The sequence below is a fragment of the Artibeus jamaicensis genome, unplaced genomic scaffold, assembly GCF_021234435.1.
Source record: "Artibeus jamaicensis isolate MK-2021 breed Jamaican fruit bat unplaced genomic scaffold, CSHL_Jam_final contig_76, whole genome shotgun sequence".
Taxonomy (NCBI): domain Eukaryota; kingdom Metazoa; phylum Chordata; class Mammalia; order Chiroptera; family Phyllostomidae; genus Artibeus; species Artibeus jamaicensis.
Genome location: NW_026521954.1, coordinates 20,233,067 through 20,253,903, shown reverse-complemented (window position 1 = coordinate 20,253,903; position 20,837 = coordinate 20,233,067). Strand labels below are relative to the sequence as shown.

General features: G+C 36.8%; 1 protein-coding gene across 2 annotated transcripts in view; it reads right to left on the bottom strand.

The window, feature by feature from the left end:
- The window catches only part of FBXL5 (F-box and leucine rich repeat protein 5), a 38,243-nt gene that overhangs the window by 2,649 nt on the left and 14,757 nt on the right, over window positions 1-20,837 (bottom strand). Inside the window, exons 4-10 of one of the 2 annotated variants that reach the window (XM_037126847.2) lie at window positions 19,281-19,467; window positions 17,315-17,497; window positions 15,417-15,542; window positions 12,077-12,225; window positions 11,436-11,518; window positions 9,900-10,622; window positions 4,142-4,290 (exon numbers count right to left, since the gene is read on the bottom strand). In XM_037126847.2, the coding sequence (XP_036982742.2) occupies window positions 4,142-4,290; window positions 9,900-10,622; window positions 11,436-11,518; window positions 12,077-12,225; window positions 15,417-15,542; window positions 17,315-17,497; window positions 19,281-19,467 (1,600 nt within the window). The remainder of the gene's footprint in view (window positions 1-4,141; window positions 4,291-9,899; window positions 10,623-11,435; window positions 11,519-12,076; window positions 12,226-15,416; window positions 15,543-17,314; window positions 17,498-19,280; window positions 19,468-20,837) is intronic. The other variant, XM_037126848.2, reaches the window with a different exon arrangement.

Below are 20,837 nucleotides of genomic sequence, written 5' to 3'. Positions count from 1 at the left end.
GTACACACTAGTGGGTACTTGTCAGAAATGCCCCAATAGGAAACCCCATGGACTGGAACCCTCCCCTCACTGCCGACCTCTGGCCTGCTTGTCCCTCCCAAAGCACTTTCAGCTTGTCAGTTTTCACCAGCACCCACCTCTCCATGCTGCCCCCTCTCATCTCACCTCAACACCCCCAACTCTGGTCGCTGCAGTGCCCACCCGCCACCCAGCGCCTTTCTTCAACCCCCAACCCCCTGCTTCACGCCACGGTCCTGCCCTGACAGTGAGTGATCAAATGCTTCGACTGGAGGTTTTTGCAAAAATGTATCTGATTATGATTTTCTCAGTATGTAATTCTATTCCAAATTTTTAAGGAAGAAATAAGAGGAAGGAAACAGAGACTTTGTATAATTATACAAATTAAAACTCCCTAAAATGCTTCAAAATGTCTTTTTAGGGAATTCAACAGTGACCTAGAAGAAAAAATCATAAACAATGACTGAAAGCAATAAAAATCAAGGTAATGGTTTTGATGGAAGAAAATGAAAGGGAGCCTTCAACAGAGCCAACTGGACTAAGGAGGCTATTCTAAAGATCCTTATCTTTCCAAACACCGCACAGCCTTTCACCATCCACCCCAAAAGACAGGAGCCCGGCATCCTCAGTCTCCACACTGGCCACCTTGGTCCCTCTTCACTCTCAAAGGCTCAGGGACTGCAGCAGGAATAATGGTGAAAGAAAAATGTGTGCCCTACATCAGGTAGGCAGTCACCAGTCCTGCTGTCAGCTTCTTATCATGAAACAAAGTTCTAGCTCACACTGATGTAAACATGTGTCCCCCACCTCGAAGAGTCTCTAGAATACCTCCATCTCCATGGGATTCTAAGTGATCAGAGGAAACAGGGAATTAATATGTCAGTGCTTTTAAATGTGAAAGCAGAAGCCTATGGATACTTAATAACTGTGATAGTAACCACAATCTCATCCTAAGGTCAATGACAGAGCAGGTGTCTGATTCTAATAACCCAACAAAGTGATGCCGCCCAGTGAAGGGATTGTGTGCTGCTGAAGGTCTGGGGCAAGCAAAAGTGAAGACACTGTCTTTACTTGGATTAGTCTCATGTTGTGGAAAATGGGAGAATTACAATTTTCGAAGCCTAGAAACCTTATGCAAAGTTAGCAGTAAGACCTTTAAGCACCTTGGAAAGACTGTTCAGAAAAGGGAGTAAATGGACAACAGAAAAAGTAAGGCAGCATTGGAAAAAAACTCGACTGAGACATGTATGTCAGCTGCAGTTATTTACCCAAATTCTCATCGTTGAATGTTTTTCCTTGATATTGAAAATCTTACTTACGCTGTGTATCTGCACTTACCTTCACTTACCTTTAATTCCTCTTTAACTTAAATTAGAAACATAAGAGAGCAAATCATCTGAGACTGTCACCTCCAAATCTGAGCTAATCTATCTTAATTCATAAATTATACATATATTGAAATGCAAATCAATACAAAAAGTGTATTTGCTATCATTGTTTAAATGTAGTTAAGAGCTCTAAAACTATGCAATTCCATTTAACACTTCTTAAATGATATTTTTAAAATATTATGGCTAAGAAGCCTTCTTTTATATTTAAATCACAACTTACCAATTAAATAACAAACTTAAATTTATGAAGAATCACTCAGGAAACTCGAAAATGGCATTTTCTATCAATGTTTAGTACAGTGTCTTCCTCACAGTAGGTATTGTTTCAATACTGTATTTGATTACTAAATCATCTTCTGCAAAATCTCTGCTAGTGCTTAGGAAACAGATCACTCTGCTGCTTATCACTTAATATTTACATAATGAATACTGTTCATCAGTATTTACTTCTTTTAATTAGTAACCTGGTAGTTAACTATATAAATTTTCTTTTGACAAAATGCATTTTTAGTTAAATGTTAACTCTCAAATATTTAAAACATAATTTGTCATCTAAGTATGCTCCTTATTATTCTAAGACCTTATATAAAGAAGATTAACTACTTTCAAAAATAATGAGGATAATAATTAGAAGGGCCAGCCAAGCAGTCACTGACTACTGTACAAGCTGAGCTATAGTGAAAGATGCTGATCAATCGTGTCATCTTGAAACATATGTAACACAACTTTATTCTAACACTTTCTAGGTTGTCCATGTCTTTTTAAGGAAGAGATTATATTAGAACAACTGGATGGAACTCTGGAATGCAAATTAACATAAGTCACCCTATAAACTTTACAGGACTTCCATTTCCCCCACATGATGCTTTAAGCAGCTGTAAAATGAGACTTAATATTGGATCATACAAGCACTGTCAATTTCCTTCTACATCTTTCAAAGTCAGATTCATTAAAATTCATTTATTAAAAATTACCACTCACTTATCAAAAACCCTAAAATTCAACACAAGGAATGTAGCAGCTCCTCTAGAACACTCTAAAATTTTATATTCAAAACCAGTTACGATGAAAGGGAACTCTAAAATCCTAACAAAGTAAAGATTTTAACTTAGATTTTAACTTTAGGATTTTAAAATGCAAAAGATTTTAAGTATTTAACTTTATCCCATCATGTAAATTATTTTTAAAAGTTTTAAAAAGTATACAGTTAAAACAAGTAGGCAGATCATAAAAATGAAACGAGACCAATCTCTCCCACTCTATAACATCAATCAATATACCCAAAAATAAATAGAACAAATTAGGTTGTGAGATATATTCCCACAGCATAACTTATGTTGAAATCATTTTGGACAATTCAAGTACAACACACCTATGTTTTTCTTGTAAAAACAATTGCTTACTGGTTGGTTTTCACAATATGGCCAATAAGCCTTAGGAAGTAAAACCACACCTACAATGACAGAGCTGTACATTTAAAAAACTCTCCCTTCTCAAATTCCCTGCATCCATACGAGCAGCAAGTCCCTCACTACAGCAATCATACTCTGTTTTTGTACACTTAGCAGGTTGCAACTAAAATTTTAGACATTCATTTCAGCATTCCTTCATTTACATTAAAGGTAACAATTGCAAGAAATGTTCCAACTTAGTGTTGCTATTGCAAGACGTGAAAGGCCATCTCCTGCATCACCAGTATGATTCCAGAAACAAGAGAGCCAGCTACTATCTTCTGTCTCTTTATATATATGCTAGTAAAAATCCAATCTCTGAGAAATAGCAGATATGCTAACTTCTCTGCCTACTGGTAAGCCATCAAAGAAGAGGCCACTCCTCCAGTCTTCCTGTCCACTGTTCTGCATGAGAAAAATTCAGTTGATCTTACTGTCATCTTAAGATGAATCAGGCTCAAAGGCAACAGTATATGGCATAAAAAGACAGGTGTGTAGCAGAATCTGAACCATCTAAATGTTTTTCCCAGTTATAAATAGAGAAAGTTGACTTGCTTACTAATGACTGACAGCAGCTTTTCATGCTTCTGGGAATTTTAGTCTCTACCAGTGAATATCAATGCTCAAAAGGGCACTGAATATACTTTGCAAAAGCATGTGGAGCAAGCCCATTAGAGGGTAGGGATAGGTTAAAAAACAAGATGTTTATCTGATGACTGTTAAAAGTTAGGTTCAGGAATCAATCTTCGGAACACTGTTAAGACTTTCTGAGTCATGCCTGGAGCACCTGAGCCGCTGCTACCCTCCTCGATTTCCCACGACTGCTCTGGCAGCAGACCCAAGGTCCCTGAGGAGACCATGTTACCAAGTCCTCTCTTCTCCACTGCATTTTTCCAACTTGTCCTATTAGAAAACTGAATCTCTCTTGCCTAAGAAATCAGTACATCTAGAACAGCAATACATCTACATTGTGAGTGACTGCTATATCATTCTGGAGGAATTTCCCAGAACTTAGTAAGAATGTAAGTATTTCTACGATAACTTGCCATTATAGAATGACTAAACTATTTGAGATAAACTATATCTCAAAAATCTGGCAGAATGAATACTTGAAACATCCATTAAAAATTACCTTTAGAAAATATAAAGGGCTAAATCTAAAAATAAAGTAGTTTGGTAACTGGAAATCTAGAAAACTAAATAAAAACCCTAAGAACAAGCCGAACTGTTAAAATTTTTAAAGTCGATTCCTTCAAAACTCTCATTGTTGAAAGGCATTACCGTTAATGTTGTCACAGTAGTAAAAGTATTCATCATTTAGAGAAGGGCATGCTGAAACCAAATCCTGCAGGCCTGCACCAGTTACGGTGAGACAACCAGAGAGATTGAGGTGCTCCAAATAAGGCAGCCCTCCTCCCAGAGTCAACACCCTGTAAGAGAAGCAATTCAGCAATTAGAATACATTAACCTGTGAAATCTTATGTATTCCAATGGCCCACTGGACCACTATTAATAGACCTCTAAATCTGGTAATAAAATTTAGTAATTTCCATAAAATATGATAACCTCATCTTTAGGCAGGAATACACTAAACTGTGTAAGAACAGTGTTTGTATATAATTGAAATTAAGTTGGTTGTCAAACTAGGTTTTTTTAAGGTCTGTTAATTGTATCTCCAAGATAACAACAAATAAAATAACTTTTAAAAAATACAGAAAAGGGGAAAAAAAAAGAATCGAATGGTACGTTATATATATACATACATATACACATATATATAAACTTTAAATGTAAACCAAACGTACGAAAAGACAGAAATTAGCTGACTGAATTAAAGAAACATGCTAGTATATAGCATTTATATACTATTCATAACAGATCTCGCTTTGGATGCAAAGACAAGGCGCTTAAAAGGAAAAGCATGAGAAAACAAAGTCCCTGCAAAAAGTAACCAGGAGAGCCAGGGTGGCTATACTACTGTCAAACAACAGAGACTTAAACTTTAAAACAAGGTTACATGAGACAAAGAAGGATATTATATATTGATAAAAGGTTCACTGCACCAAAAAGCTAAAACAATTATAAACATATACACACCTAAAAACAAAGCCCCAGATATATATGAAACAAAAATTGACAATTCAATTGAAGAGAGAAATAGTTCTACAAAAATAGCTGGAGATGTCACTGCACCACTTTCAATAATGGGTAGAACTAGACAAAAGATCAACATGGAAATCGAACTGAACAACACCGTAACCAATTAGACTTAATAGACATATACAGGTGGGGACAAAAGTAGATTTACAGTTGTAAGTATGCAAAACACAGTTCATTCTTGTATCATTGTTTCTTAATTGTTGTATTCTTTATTTGTATTGCAACTGTAAACCTACTTTTCCCCATCTCTGTATTGAACACTCCATCCAAGAACAGCAAAATATCCATTCTCTCTAAGATAGACCACGTTAAGCCACAAAACAAGTTTTAATAGATTTAAAAGGCTTAACTAATACAAAATATACCATATTTTCTGATGACAGTGGAATCAAACTACAAATCAGTAACAGAAATAAAACTAGAAAGTCACTAACATGTATCTATTAAACAATATACTACTAAACAACCAATGGACCAGAGGGAAAAAATCACACATGCACACACACGAAAAAAAAAAACTAAAAAAAAAATCCATACAACAAACCAAACCTGCGGGATGGAGCAGAAACAGGTCCAAGAGCAAAATTTATACTTGTAAACACCAACATTAAAAGTAAAAATCTGAGACTTCCGCCAAGATGGAGGTGTAGGTGGAAGCACTGTGCCTCCTCCCACAACCAAGTTTAAAAACAACAAAGTTTTAGCAACAAAAATGCAGCCAAAACCACAGAAAATTGAACTTCAGGGAAGTCTGACAACAACGAACCCTTCAGCCAAACCACTAAGAGGGGTAGAGCCAACAGCAGAGCAGGGTCGGGCAGGAAAGATCCACCAGACTGATCCTGGCGCGCGACCCAGGCACACCGGCAGCCGTAGACGGATCCCAGGTGTGGAGAAGCAGGCGGACCCACTGAGGGCACAAGGTGGTGGACTCACTGAGGGTGCGGGTCAGCGGACTCACTGAGGGCTGACCACATTTGCGTGCAGATAAACCGGTGAAAGAGGGAGCAGTGAGACAGACCGTGCAGGCCCCAGTGGCAGGAAGCAGCAGAGGAGACCGCCACTGTCCCTCTCTGACCCTGCCTCCACCTACAGTGTCACAAACCAGACACCTGGGTGGCCTCACCCTAGTGAAAAACTAAGGCTTCCCTCCTCATACCTAACAGGCACGAACAGATCAAAACATGGCTCAAGAACAACTCAGAGCCCCAGAGCCAATAAATCTAAGCGATGAAGAAATAGCCAAACTTTCAGATGCACAGTTCAAAACACTGGTGATCAGGATGCTCATAGAACTGGTTGATTTTAGTCACAAATTAGAGGAACATATGAAGGCTAAACTAATTGAAATGAATGGAAATGCACAGGAAACCAATAGTAATGGAAAGGAAACTGGGACTCAAATCAATGGAGTGGACCAGAAAGAGGAAAAAATGACCAAACAGAATAGGATGAAGAAACAAGAATTCAAAAAAATGAGGAGAGGCTGAGGAACCTTCAGGACATCTTTAAATGTACCAACATCCGAATTATAGGGGTACCAGAAGGTGAACAGGAACAGCCACGAGTGGAAAACTTATTTTGACAAATAATAAAGGAGAACTTCCCCAATCTGGCAAAGGCAAATAGACTTCCAGGAAATCCAGGAAGCTCAGAGAGTCCCAAAGAAGGTGGACCCAAGAAGAAACACACCAAGGTACATCATCATTACATTAGCCAAGATTCAAATGAAGGAGAGAATCCTAGAAGCAGCAAGAGATAAGGGGACAGTCACCTACAAAGGAGTTCCCATCACACTGTCAGGGGATTTCTCAAAAGAGACCTTACAGGCAAGAAGGGGCTGGAAAGAAGTATTCCAAGTCATGAAATCCAAAGACCTACATCCAAGATTAATCTATCCAGCAAAGCTTACATTTAGAATGGAAGGACAGATAAAGTGCTTCTCAGATAAGATCAAATTCGAGGAGTTCATCATCACCAAGCCCTTATTATATGAAATGTTAAAGGGACTTACCTAAGAAAAAGAAGATAAAAAAGATGAACAGTGAAAGGACAACAAACTCACAGTTATTAACAACCACACCTAAAACGAAAGCAAACTAAGAGGATAGCTAGATCAGGAGCAGAACCATACAAATGAAGATCACATGGAGGGTTAGCAACAGGGGAGTGGGAGAAGGAGAAGGGGGGAGAAGGTACAGAAAATAAGTAGCATAGATGGTAGGTAGAAAATAGATGGGGGTAGGGTAAGAATAGTAGGGGAAATATAGAATCTAAAGAACTTGAGACGGGTGGTCATAAACTGACAGGGAATGGTGGGGGCAGGGGTGTGCAGGGTGGAGGGGAATGAAGGGGGGAATAGAACAACTGTAATGGCATAATCAATAAAATATTTTTTTTTAAAAAGTGAAAATCTTAAACCAATAACCTAACTGAATTTAACAAATTAGAAAAGATGAGTAAACTACACCAAAAGCCAGAAAAGGAAATAATAAAGACTAGAGCAGAAGTTCAAAAAATCAATGAGACCAAAAATTGGTTCTTTGAAAAGGTCAACCACATTGACAAATGTTTTGTTACACTGCCTAAAAAAAAAAGAAAGAGGGCACGAACCACCAAAGTCAAAAATGAGAGTTGGGACATTACTACCTATTTTACAGAAATAGAAAGGGTTATTCAATAGTACCGTAAACAACTGTACGCAACAAAATGCATAACCTGGATGAAATGGGTAAGTCCCTAAAGACACAAAAAGTACCAAACTGACTAAAAAAATCAATCAATCAATCAGAGCAGACCTATATAACAAGGAGATTTAGTTTGTAATTGAAAACCTCCCAACAAAAAAGCCAAAATCAGATGTTCACTGGTGAATACTCTAAACATTTAAAGAAGAATTAATAATAATCCTACAGTGTTGAGATACTAAATCTTTTAGTACAAGGGTACTAAATCTATTGGGGTGATCACTTTGTAAGTTATATATAAATATCTAATCACTATGTCGTATACCTGAAACTAATATGATACATCAACTGTGATTTAAAAATTCAAATAATTTTTTAAATCTTTCTCAAACTCTTCTAAAACACTAGGAACATAAAGAACAAAACACTGTCTGTTCCTTATGGCTTTGATTTAGTCTGAGACTTTGATCTTCAACCTACACTTGTACAATGCTCTTTTAACAAGCCCCATTTAGTGAACTTGACAAAACTCATGCCACACATCTCTGAATAGAACATTGTGAATAATGCAGAAGGATACGCTGAATGCTCCAAACTAGCACTTCTGTTCCCCGAGTCCAGCTCTTCTTGTTCCTGCAAGTTTCAGTTGAATGCCAACATGAACTGTATTTGTCTTCTAACCTACTGACACAGTTGCACTTAAGTGTTATAACTGAAATACTTGAAATACTATTTAAATACTATATAATTTAAATTACCTGAAATACTATTTAAACCAACATATAAATGCAAAGAAGTGGTTTCTAAATACTAAATTTGTATTTTTTATTTCCTTCCTTCCTTTCCACAGAAGATACACACAAAAATCATCCTCTAACTTCGTTCCAATCTCTACTCAAAAACTGCTTCCTTCCAAGGCCTTTCCTGTCCATCAAATATTATAAAGGAGCCTTCTCTAACCTGTAACCCTAACTCTACTTTTCTTCAGAACATGCAGTTTGATAACATGTTTATTATCTATTTCTACCAATAGATTATAAACTCTAGGAAAGCAGGAAATATGTCTGGCTTCCAAGTAATTAAAACAGGGCAAGTCACATTGTAGGTACTCAATAAATATCCAAATGACTAAGAAAAAGACTCCTTTGAGATAAGTCAATGAAAAAGAGACCATGTGCACTCAGACTGCAGACTTTTTTGATCAGCTACCGGTCCAAATGATCCCACGTAAGACAGCCTCTGTGTCTCTCCCATCCCAGATGAACTCTGCCTTGAATTCAAACTCTGCCACAGCCTCATCTTCCACGAACACCCAATCTGTATCTTTCACTACGACAAATACAATATTGGAATACCAAGTCTTCTCTAAACATTCCCTACCATGTTCAATTAATGTACTAAAGATCATATTTAAAAGAAAGAAAGAGACTATTAGGCTTTATCCTGGGTGAATTTTCATTGTTTAACATACCTGACATCCCATTACTATAGAGCATTAGTAAAATTCAAGCCTATTACAAGGCTATTACAAGGTAAAACAGAAAACACGTCTTCAGTTTCCAAAGGCTCACATTGAAGATAATCAAACAATTGCTGCACATTATTAGTGCCGAGAACAACCATAACAAAATAACCCAACAGCAGGTACCACGGTGCTTTACTATGTGCTCCATGGGTCCCCACTACCAGGAACTGTCTCCTCCCGCTGCCCCTATCAAAATCCTTCATCGTTCTTCAAGGTTCATTCAGTGTCATCTTTTTGTTCAATTTTCTGATCATTTACTCTCTCCTCGGATCCCCACAAATACTTTATTCAAAATCTCTTAAAGAATGCACACAAATAATACCCAGCAACCGAATACGGTAGGCGTATTTTCTTCTCTATTTCAAGTCCTTGATGGTAAAAATTCCTTTTTAGGTTTACATCCACTAAGCACCACAGAAAATGTGTTGTAGGCATTTGCTAAGTATTTATTAAACTTTTAAATTTATATTCTCCCATATATCACAAATTATTTGAACAAACTTCCTGAAGTTATACTGTTCCAACATTTTAAAGTAGGACAAATCTTGGTTAACTCTTTAGCTTAAATAAATCAGCTAAAAGGTGTAACTCTTAAATTCAAAATTTTAGATTCCATTCGAGAATGAGAACATATCCATTTTCTAATACTGTGCAACTGATTACTTACCTGAGACCATGGTCTGTGATCTGGTAACACCCGGACAGACTGAGAAACAGAAGGACACGTCCAGTCTCCTGGTCCGACTTTTCACTCCCAGAGTAAATTAAGTCCTTTTCCCTAAGCAGTCTGGTCCTTGGCGCCTTTCTGCACAATGCAGAAGACTCTGGGAGTGCTGACACAGTTCTTAGCGCTGTTCCTGTACAACAGAACGAATGGCCACAATATGCAAAGGCTGGGGAAGCACAATGCTGCTGCCAACAGACACTAGTCCTTAGTCCAACAATATCCTTACTGTAACAACCAGAGGGACAACTTAAGTTGGATGCTGTTTCCATTACACAAAGACTTTCAACATTTCTATGTCTCCATTCTACAGCATCCTCAATATCAGCCAGATCTTCGGCATCTAACATCCACACATACGGAGAGGTGAAATTTTCAGAAGAAACGGGCTTAGTCCAGGAGTGTTCATTATCAATTTCTTCTCCGACGCTCTCGTTGGTTAAATCCTGCAAACACGCATACTGCTCAGTGGACTGCACAGTAATGTCTTCATTTTCCCAAGCAGTTGAAGTGATTTTGCTTGTAGAAGTGTTTAGAAGGCCACTCTGATGAGACGTCAGAATCCCAAGAGCTCTAGAAATCTTCTCTAGAGCCACATCTGTGATTTTTTCACATCCAGACAGATCAAGATGCCGAAGACTCTGGCAGCATCCAAGCCAAGACCAACTATAATTTACAGATAACAAGGCTATTAGGGGATACTGTTAACTTCTTTAAAAGTATTTGACTACATGTAAATAGATAAAAATTTTAAAAAGACTTTAATATAATCAAACACTTACTGAATACATATTGTCAGGTACTATTTTAGATGCCAGGGATACAAAAAAGGACAGGAAAGGAGAAGACTTAGTTCATTTTACTGAAAAGTAACCAGTAAAGGAAAGGTTGTACATGCATGAAAAAAGAATAACTAATGATTAATGCAGGAAGACCCAGAGGAAACAAGCTCTAGGAACCGGTAGCATTAGCCGCAGCCAGAGAAGAGTACACCTCTCTGCAGGAAAACAGAGGTGCTGATATACATGCCAGGGCGAAAAAGAGCAAAGTTACGTAGACTAAGAAGGAAATTGGTGGCATCCAAAGAAATAAAATCTGCGAAGACTGTAACTTGAAGTGTTATCATTTCAGAATAAATATGAAGACTATAAGACAGAGCCTGCCCCAACGGTACTTGGAACCAACTAAAACTGAAAACATCTTAAAAACATTAGTGCCCAGCAAGGCACAAAGGCCTAGACAGAGTAGAGGAATATAAAAATGATGGGATGATAGAGACTAGAGTTTCGGATCAGCTAGGACCTGACAAGAGGCAAAGAACTGGAGGTGCTATCAAGTTATAACCATGTGTGACTAAGAGCTGACAATAAAAAATAATAGCATGATTAAACTACAATCAATTATGCAAATGAGGAACTACAGAACAAGTCTACAGATTTGTGGTTAGAATTCCTATTAAATATTCAAAAATAAACTGACCTGTCAAATGCAGAATCTGAAATGTCAGTCTGGGTGAGATCCAGGTGCTCCAGATTAGGACAAAGCTCTAAAATCTGCCTCACCTACAGGGGGAAAGTCACTGTGAAGATCTAGACTTTTAATTACACAAGCGACAGACAACTTGTAGTAACCAACATAATCCGGAGGCTCTCAAACATTTGTGCATGTAAAAATCACTTCAACTCTGCACTGTCAATATATACTCTGGGCTCAAACCCCAGAGAACCTGTTTTAGTAACTAACATTAGATTCAGGAAACTTACAGTTTTAAGGAATACCTAGAGATTTTGATGTAGGACAGCACAAGATACACTTTTATAAAACAGATTTAATCTCACTTGCCCATTACCATGCCTCACATATCATAAAGAATCATATAAAACTGAATCAACTGTTTAACCTCTCCTGATCTTTGCACCCGTTTCTGTAAGTGCAGACGAAGCTTACTGTGTGCAATGAAATAAAAGACTATGAAGGTCAGCAGTATATGCCTAGCCATGGGAAGGAGCTCTGATGGGTAAAGATTTTTCCCCCCTTAATTAAACTCAGAAATAAGAAAACCAAATTTAGATCACTGCTAGTTTTTGTTAATACCCAAAGTGGTGCTAACTGATACATACCATTTTGCTGGAAACTGCAGAGCCGTATGCTAATACGAGAGTTTTTACAGAAGTACCAACATATGGCAGAACATTATGAATTAAGCCATGAAGTAAACGCTTTTCCATTTGTGCAATGCTGATAGCAATCGATTCCTCTGCAGACTCTTCTGTAAAATGAATTCAAAAATCTAAGAACCTGAAACACTAATTAGATAGAATTGCTCTTCACAAGGAACCACCAATTATTAAATATAAAATATTTTTTGCTATCCTTAAACTCCCTCACAAATGCAAAGCAAGTTAAATGGACATGGTCTCGCTCGCCAGGACTTAATATTTAACAGGGCTGGCTTCAGCTAAAAGAGAAGTAAAAGAAGAAAAAAAGGTTTACAGTGAGAATGAAGGGAAGGTTTTTTTCATATACTTTAAGGTTGAAGGTGATTTTCAAATCAAGGCAGGTAGCAGAGGAAAAGAAAAAATAACTCCAGTTTCCAGCACTGAAAATACTTTTAGGAACTTCTGAATACCTGAAGAATATTAGGAGTTCTTCAAGAGAATACAGAACATGAAAAGAAAAGTGAACCATAATGAACGTACCATTCGTTATTTTACCTAAACAAAAGGACGCAGTGCTGGAAGGCATCTGAAACAATTAAGTCAGCCTGGTCGCAGTCGACCAAGCAGAGGAGAATACACTAGGATTCTTATAAAGTTAGAAATATGAGCATGACTTTTGCTTTCTGTTTAATAACTTCTGTAGAGCTTGGATGTTTACAACAGGATGGACTACTGTAACAAACACAACAAACCACAAACTTCATTCTGATATTTAAAAAAAAACCAGTACACTAAAAAGAATTAACTAATAATTGTATCACCTTCATAGGGTTCTTTTGTTATTATGCTTACCTGAAAAATCTAACAAATATAAAACTGTTTAACAGAGTAGGTTAAAGAAATCTTATTTAAAATAATAATAATAGCCCTGGCAGGTGTGGCTCAGTGGATTGAGTGCTGGCCTGTGAACCAAAGGGACGCCAGTTCAATTCCCAATCAGGGCACGTGCCTGGGTTGCAGGCCAGGTCCCCAGTAGGGGGTGTGCAAGAAGCAACCACACATTGATGTTTCTCTCCCACTTTCTCTCTGCCTTCCCTTCTCTCTAAAAATAAATAAATAAATAAAATCTTTTTTTAAGTAATAACAATGTAGCTGACAAATGGAATATAAGTAGAAAGAACAATTCTGAATTTGTAACTAATAGTTCCATATTTACAAATATTATCCTAAATTACTCATTCAGCAAGATATAGATATATAAAATAGAGGAATAAAAATGCCTTTTAGCCCTGATTGGTGTGGCTAGGTGGACTGAGCACAGGACTGCGAAGCAAAACGTAGATGGTCCGATTCCCAGTCAGGGCACTGCTGGTCTGCAGGCCAGGTCCCAGTGGGGGTGCAGGGGGGGCACATGAGAGGCAGCCACACACTGATGTTCCCTCCCTTCCCTTCTATCTAAAAAAAAAAAAAAACCATCTTTTCAAAAATGCCTTTTAGTTAGCCCTATTTATTCTAGTATAATTTTATTCCTAAATGATTCTTCCTTCTGTGCTCCCCCATCTTAAATGTGTACTGCTGCTATGAAATCTTTAAAAAAAAATTAAACATCCTATGAAGAGTTTCTCTATAAACCTAACCAGGGTAGCTAAGATGAAAAAACAGACCCCAAGTTTAATCTCACAGCCACCAGACTGAATAGATACCACAGAAAGGCCTTCACCTCTTCACCTTGATCTTCCCCTTTCCAAACAAAGGGGAAGAGAGCCTTCCCTTTGGCTCTCTGCAAGCGCAGAGTCGGGTAACCCCTTAAAACACAACACGGGTATTATGAATTAATTCTCTAGCATGGATAAATTAAGTCTTCCCTAAGAGAAGACTTTTTAAAAAAGTCCACGCAAATTACTTTAGCAGTTACTTCAGGTGAGTCCACAGCACAGCACAAAAAGCAAGATCAGAAACCCCAGGGGAGGACCGCGGGGAACAGGCCCCCACACAGCCCGAGGTCTTTAAAATCCTGCCTTCTCTGTGTTCCTGGCCCTCCTGACCTTCTTTATTTTTCTCCACAGCACTTGACACTATGTAACATAGTAATACTTTGCCTGCATTTATTTGAGTCTATCCTCTCCAAATTTTAAGCGTTTAACCGAGGCCAGAGATTCCACTTCATCCCCATTTTGTTCACTATTAACCCCATGCTCGGAAGGTACCTGCAACAGGACAAGCGCGTCACCAAATCTAACTGAACAGACCTTTCCCCCTTATACAGCACCTTCCAAACATTCAAAACTATACCAAAATGCAGCATCTTCATTTATTTCATAAAAATAAACTTGATGCTAAAGGAATAATCTTTAAATTTATAACATTTACTTTCCACATGTTTAGTTCTTCTGCCAGATCAACTTACTACTTTTTAAATGGGTAACGTATAAATAAAAATTTCCTATAGATTCAGTTTTACCAAGTAGAAAAATATCTTTTAATTTGCTTTTACTATTTCATCATCTTTTAGTAATTACTATCTGAATAATATCTAAGATAAACTTATATGTTCCTCCTTCCCTTTCTGTTCCTCTATAAAAACACATTTTTCATTATGTACTTTAAGGATCATGCATTTTAAATTCTCACCCATGAGTACTTCAAGGGTAGAAATGAAGTCTCATTCACCCATGAATTCTTCTGCAGTGCTAACAAATGGCTACATTTGCAAAGAATTTTCATACAGATTACTTCTCAATTCTACAATCATGTGAGGCAAGTGGCATGACTTTTCACAAATGAATAAACAGAGTCAACAGCTTCATGCTCCTTCCTCTGAGCAATGATCAAATGTGCACATTAAAAAACACATTGTAAACTGCAAGCATTATAATGTACAATATTTCAGTAAGAGAAGGCATCATTATCTGATTTTTCAATTATTTAAATATAAAAACATGGGAAACGTCCTGGCTGGTGTAACTCAGTGGATTCAGTGCAGGCCTGCAAACCAGAGGATCACAGTTTGATTCCCAGTCAGGGCACATGCCTGGGTTGCAAGGCAGTTCCCAGCATGGGACCCATGAGAGGCAACCATTCACTGATGTTTCTCTCCCTCTCTCCTTCCCTTCCCCTCTAAAGATAAATAAATAAAAACTTTAAATTTGCTGAGCATTCCTTTGAATTTTAAGTAGTAGGCTTAAAAACAAGTTTATTTAGAAAATACAATATACATAAACCTAAACACCTAAGTACTTCTTGTTTAATATATTCATTAGTAAAGCACCAGGTAATAATTTTCTTTCCAAACACAGCTTACCAGATTCATCTACGTCGGCATCTTCGTCCCACTCCTGAAAAGCACGACTTTCATCTCTTCTGTTTTTCACCCATTCCTCATCAGGTTCAGTATCAAGCTCAGTTGCAGGGCCATTATACCAGTCTCCTACTCAACAAATGAACAAGAACAAAATAAGATTATACTGGCTACCATTACAAAAATATAACCTATTTATAGTAAAAATCTCTGCACACACAAAATATTCAGTTATGGTTAAAAAAGTTACACTTAAATGAGCAAAGAATTCAACTTCATACATACTAAAAAGAATAATTAAAAACAATTTTCAATAATTTTACTGGCAATTGTAGAAATCATTGAAAACAACATAACTTTTTCCCCTACAGTGGCTTCACACTGGCCTAGACAATATCTCCATTATGATGATAGTTAACAAATAAAAGGAAGCGAGACTTTCTGCCGAAAAGTGAAGTTTGTCAGCGGTGCAGTGTTCCGGCCCAGGGGCCTCCTGGTTGCGAGGGCCCGTCCTAGGCACTGCAGGGCCTCCACCTACCGAAGAGGCGTATGCTCCCCTGGGGAGGGGGGGGGACTCAGCAACGTCCCCCAGAGGAGGGGAAAATCAGTTCTGAGTAGAACCACGTGAAAAAAAATACTATAAATAAATAAACATAATTTTTATTGGAATTTTTAAAGTACACTAAAACAAAAAAAGAAACTTATTAAGATCTACTTAACCTCACAGAAGTTAAAATGCTGTGCTAACAGCATTTTAACATTTGATTTTTATAGTAAAAAGTATCTATTATGTATTAGTATCTGATAATTAAAATAATTCATAATTAAAATATAGCTAAGCAAAAAAGTATTTGAAATATCCACTTTGTCCTGTTTGACTTTCATTATCCTACAACTAATAGAAAAAAATTATTCTACATAAAAACAATAATTATAATCATTTGGCTTATATGAATCCACCCATCACGCCAAATGGCTTCACTTAAAAATGTTAAATATCTAAAAACAGCATATTTTAAAAGTATCACAAAATAAGTAAAAAAGAAAACTTTAAAAATCAGATTCATAATTTGTGTGAGAAATATATATTACCATGTCAAAGTGACAAATTATTAGAAAACTAAGAATAACAATGTATATTTTCAAGTTAATACTCAGCTAGAAATTATTTTAATTCAATGACAAAAAAATATGCAGTAGTACCTGCATTTATCCTGTGACCATATATGTGCTCATGAAGATAAAATTTTCTGTAACTGTTCACATGTAAAAAAATAACTTACTACACGAAGTTAACATAAAATTTTGATTTATTGAATGAGGGCATACTAATCACACCAAAAAAACTAAGGTAACAACAGATTCCATTATTTTGCGCCACTGCCAAAAGGGAACCATGATTGTACCTCATCTTATTCTATATGACTGATTTTTTCTGTTTTTTTTTAATACTTAAATAATCTATTCTTTAAAGCTGTTCTGACATCCTATCAGTTTTACTTCTAACTTTTGGTTATAGAAAAATCCCAAATACAGTCAAAAGTAGGAAGAAATAGCATTTAAAAGGTAGCATTATCACTACCAGGGTACTTGTCACCTACCTTCAACAAGGACCAACATTTTGCCAATTATTTGGCATTCCCTCTCCGACTGTTTTTTTTCCTGATTATTTTAAAGGAAACTGCACACATCACATAATTTACCCCACAAATGTTTCTTTTAGCTTTGCTACCTTCTCAAAATGCTAAGGAACACACACTATGAAATCTACATTTTTTAGTCAACCTCTCAATTTTCCTTCCCTGGCCTTGCCTATTAATGTCTATGAATATTCATCTTTCAAAAAAAAAAAAACCAAACAGACTGAAATGTTTTTCGAAGTAGAAGCCCCATTTACCTACCTCTGGCCCAGTGAACAGGGTAAAGATGTTTCCAAAGTGATCCTGTCTTTGCCAGCTGAGCCCACTTGGTGCTTACTTGACTGCACCGACATAATTCCTGAGGATTAAGATAACTGAAAATCGCCAGCATTACCTCAGGAGGAAGATGGGTTATACTTGTGGATCGTTCTGACACTTCCCCTTCTGCAATAAAAAAGGAAAACTTTAGTATTAAAGGCTATAAGAGCAAATGCAGTAAGAAATTACAGTCACATTTCTATACATAAAATCCAGTGCCTGAAGTCCACTCCTTCCTGCTTGCAAGATGCGAAAAGGAAATGACATGGATTAGAGGTAACATTGGGATGTTAAAGTTGTTAAGAATCTGTAGGGTTAAACTATCATGGCCCAAATCATAGTTCATCAGTGGGAGCTACAATAAACACAGAATCGACTTCCTCTTACAAAGGCGTCACAGAAAAAACAATACTCACTTTATAGCACAAGCATCATTTGAAAAAGGAACCCAACAGGTTATACGGCTTTAAATCAACAAGTGTGGAGTCGGCCAGATTATGAGATCTCCAAGGCATTTTTAATGACACACACGAATCTCACAGCATTTTCCATTCACACATTATGACTCCTGTCATCATCTTCCCAGTGACCCCTCTTTTCACATTTCGTGCAAGTCTGTGAAATCTGAATTAATCTATAGGTTCCCTAACCAACTCATGAGCCAGTTGAAACAATATAATGTAAATATTTCCAAAGCTGGAATACATTTGTTAGGAATCTTCTGTCAGCAGCTACTATAGAAAGTAGTCACCGCATTTCTAATTTCCTATAATGTATTATTTCAGTAGCAATTTCCTGGAAAAATGCAAATTAGGAATACGATAAAGAATATAAAATACAGATTCATTGTTAAAGTATTATGGAGAACTTGACGACTTTGTGTATCTGATTTATCTTCACAAAATATAGAAATGCTATGACCAAGTTACTGGAACTGAACCCTTTTTAAATGCAAATATTTTTAAAATAATGCAGCTATACTTTGCTTTGAAGGAATGGGAAAACTAAACATAATAAGTGTGATGCTTTTAAATCCCATGTTACACTACAATTAAACCAGACACAACAGGTCTTGGCTTGGTGTCTAAAGCACAAGTTGAATTTCACAGTGAAGTGCACACACTTTATGGGTTTAATTATAGCTTAACCTACAGAAATGTCTCTGTTTCAACATTTCACCTACATTGTTAAATAAAAATAACAGAAAAGAACCAATTCCAAAAAGTTTAAGCTATTTTAACAGAAGTGCCATTGCTATTTCACATCTAGAAGAATCAAAGGAATTTTTACTAACCTAACAATGCCAATCTCTTTAATGATGTTTTAAAAGGCAAAGCTATCAAAGGCAAAGAAGAATAAAAATGAGGAAATAGTCTAAGAAAAAAAAGTAAGCATATTTTATTTGCGTTTCTCATGTGTTTTCTCAAAGCAAAGAAAAACTACGCCCCTCACCCTCCGCCTCCTGTGCATTGCTGGATGTAAGCAAAGACAGCGACACACGGGAAAGGACAGAGATACAACAGTGAACATCAGTAACTTTGTAAACTGACGGAAAAAATAAGGAGAGAAAAAGCAGCCACCACGTTTAATGACCTCAAAAAGTTGAACGGAACTGCAAAAGTGCTCTGTGTATGGCAGTTTTCAATGATTCTGATAAGCCAAATATTTTTCTTATTTTATGTATATATAAATTCCTTTAATAAATACTGCATTACAGGTGGCTCAAATATATGAGTGTTAAATTATCAGAAAATATTAATTCTAAGATAGAAACTGTCTTCAATTAAATTTATACTTGAAAACAAATGGCTTAAATCATTCCTCAAAAAAAATCTATAGTTCGCATCAACAAAGAAAAAATGGCCTTGAAACTAATAAATCATTTGCTACCTAAACATCTGAATCTCACCTTTATCTGACTTTTCATCCACGGAGTATTTAAAAAACTTCTGTCGCTCCTCAGCGTGATTCCACAGGCTGAGGCCTCTAAGGAGCTCTGCCGTGTCCTTCTGAGAGCAATGCTGTGCGATCACTTTCTTTTTAATGTCCTTCAGCTCTTCATAGGTAAAATATTCCATTAACATGGGCTGAAAAACCTAAATGAAACAAAACAGTCATGAGGAAAGATGCTTCTTTGTTTTGTTTTACTCTACACCTTTCAAATTATTAATGGTTAAAATGTAGTATTATGGCCATCTATTTCAAAGACATAAAAACTTTAGTTACCACCAAGCTTATCCAATTAGAGAAGAGTATCACCAAAAGAGTTGCTTCTCTCTTAAGAATTCTCTGGCTAAGTCAATCCCTAAACACTTTCAAAACGTCATACCAGAAGGTCTTCCTATACAGAGCTTGTCAAACACTCTCAGTCACTCTCCTAGGGTTAGACAGTTAGGTCAGTTAACTGCCTTCTGCTACTGCAGTAACCGACCTCTACCCAAACAGGGCCCCTAAGTCCTATGGGAACGCCACCCAGCATATAGGAACCATAAGTCTGAACTCTCCTGAGACTTTCAACTACTCAGTATTACCTAGGAGATCTCTTCTTCAAAACAGATGCTTAATCCCAACTACTAGTTTATCGAATTAGAATCTTTAGAAGTGGGACTTTTTTTTTAAAATGGTTCCACAGATAATTTTGATGCACATCTAAGGTTAACAAACACTGCTCTAAGTAGAGGTTTCAATGCTGGTTGATTATAACATTAATAACTTGGGAAGCCTTTAAAATATACCTATACCAATATCTCCACCTGATTTATTTAGCTGGTCTGGAAAGGGCTTAAAGGTGTTTTGAATACCAGTCTGAGTGTAAGGTAAAGCTATAGATGAGAATCACTATAACAACTGATTAACAGCTGAACATCCAGTTCATTGTAAAACATTTTCTCTATTCCTTACCGATATTCATTCCACTTTAACTTTTTAAGTGAGAGTAAGTTCATTAAAGCTTCGGAAGTAAGTCAATGAAAGGACCCGTGGGCAGGATTAGGGGTTGCCCAGGACGAGCTGCCATTGCCCCCTGGCTTCTGGCAAGCCTGTGACAGACTTCTTGCAAGTCTCCCAAGGCTACCTGGGAGCAGATGTTGTTGGGACCCTCAGAGCTTAAGACAGAAGAAGAAAAGTACACACCTGAGGAAAGGGTGTGTACTCAAAGAAGACTATGCTCATCCCACTTCAAGAATGAGAAAATATTTTACTCATCCATTCAGTCATATCCTCATACACATGCACTAGGCATAAGACTGGTAAATTTAATACCATCATTTAATTACTAAAATCCACTTCTTAAAAAGACACTAAAATTTCTTTAAATTTAGCATGGAAATACAGAAAGTTTAAAAAATCCTCCAAGGTTCTGAAATGCATTAGGGTGGCATAAAAAATTATTAACATTCAATATACTACCATCTGCATAATAAGAAAATATTGAATAAATGAATTAAATCATTTATTCAATGAAAAA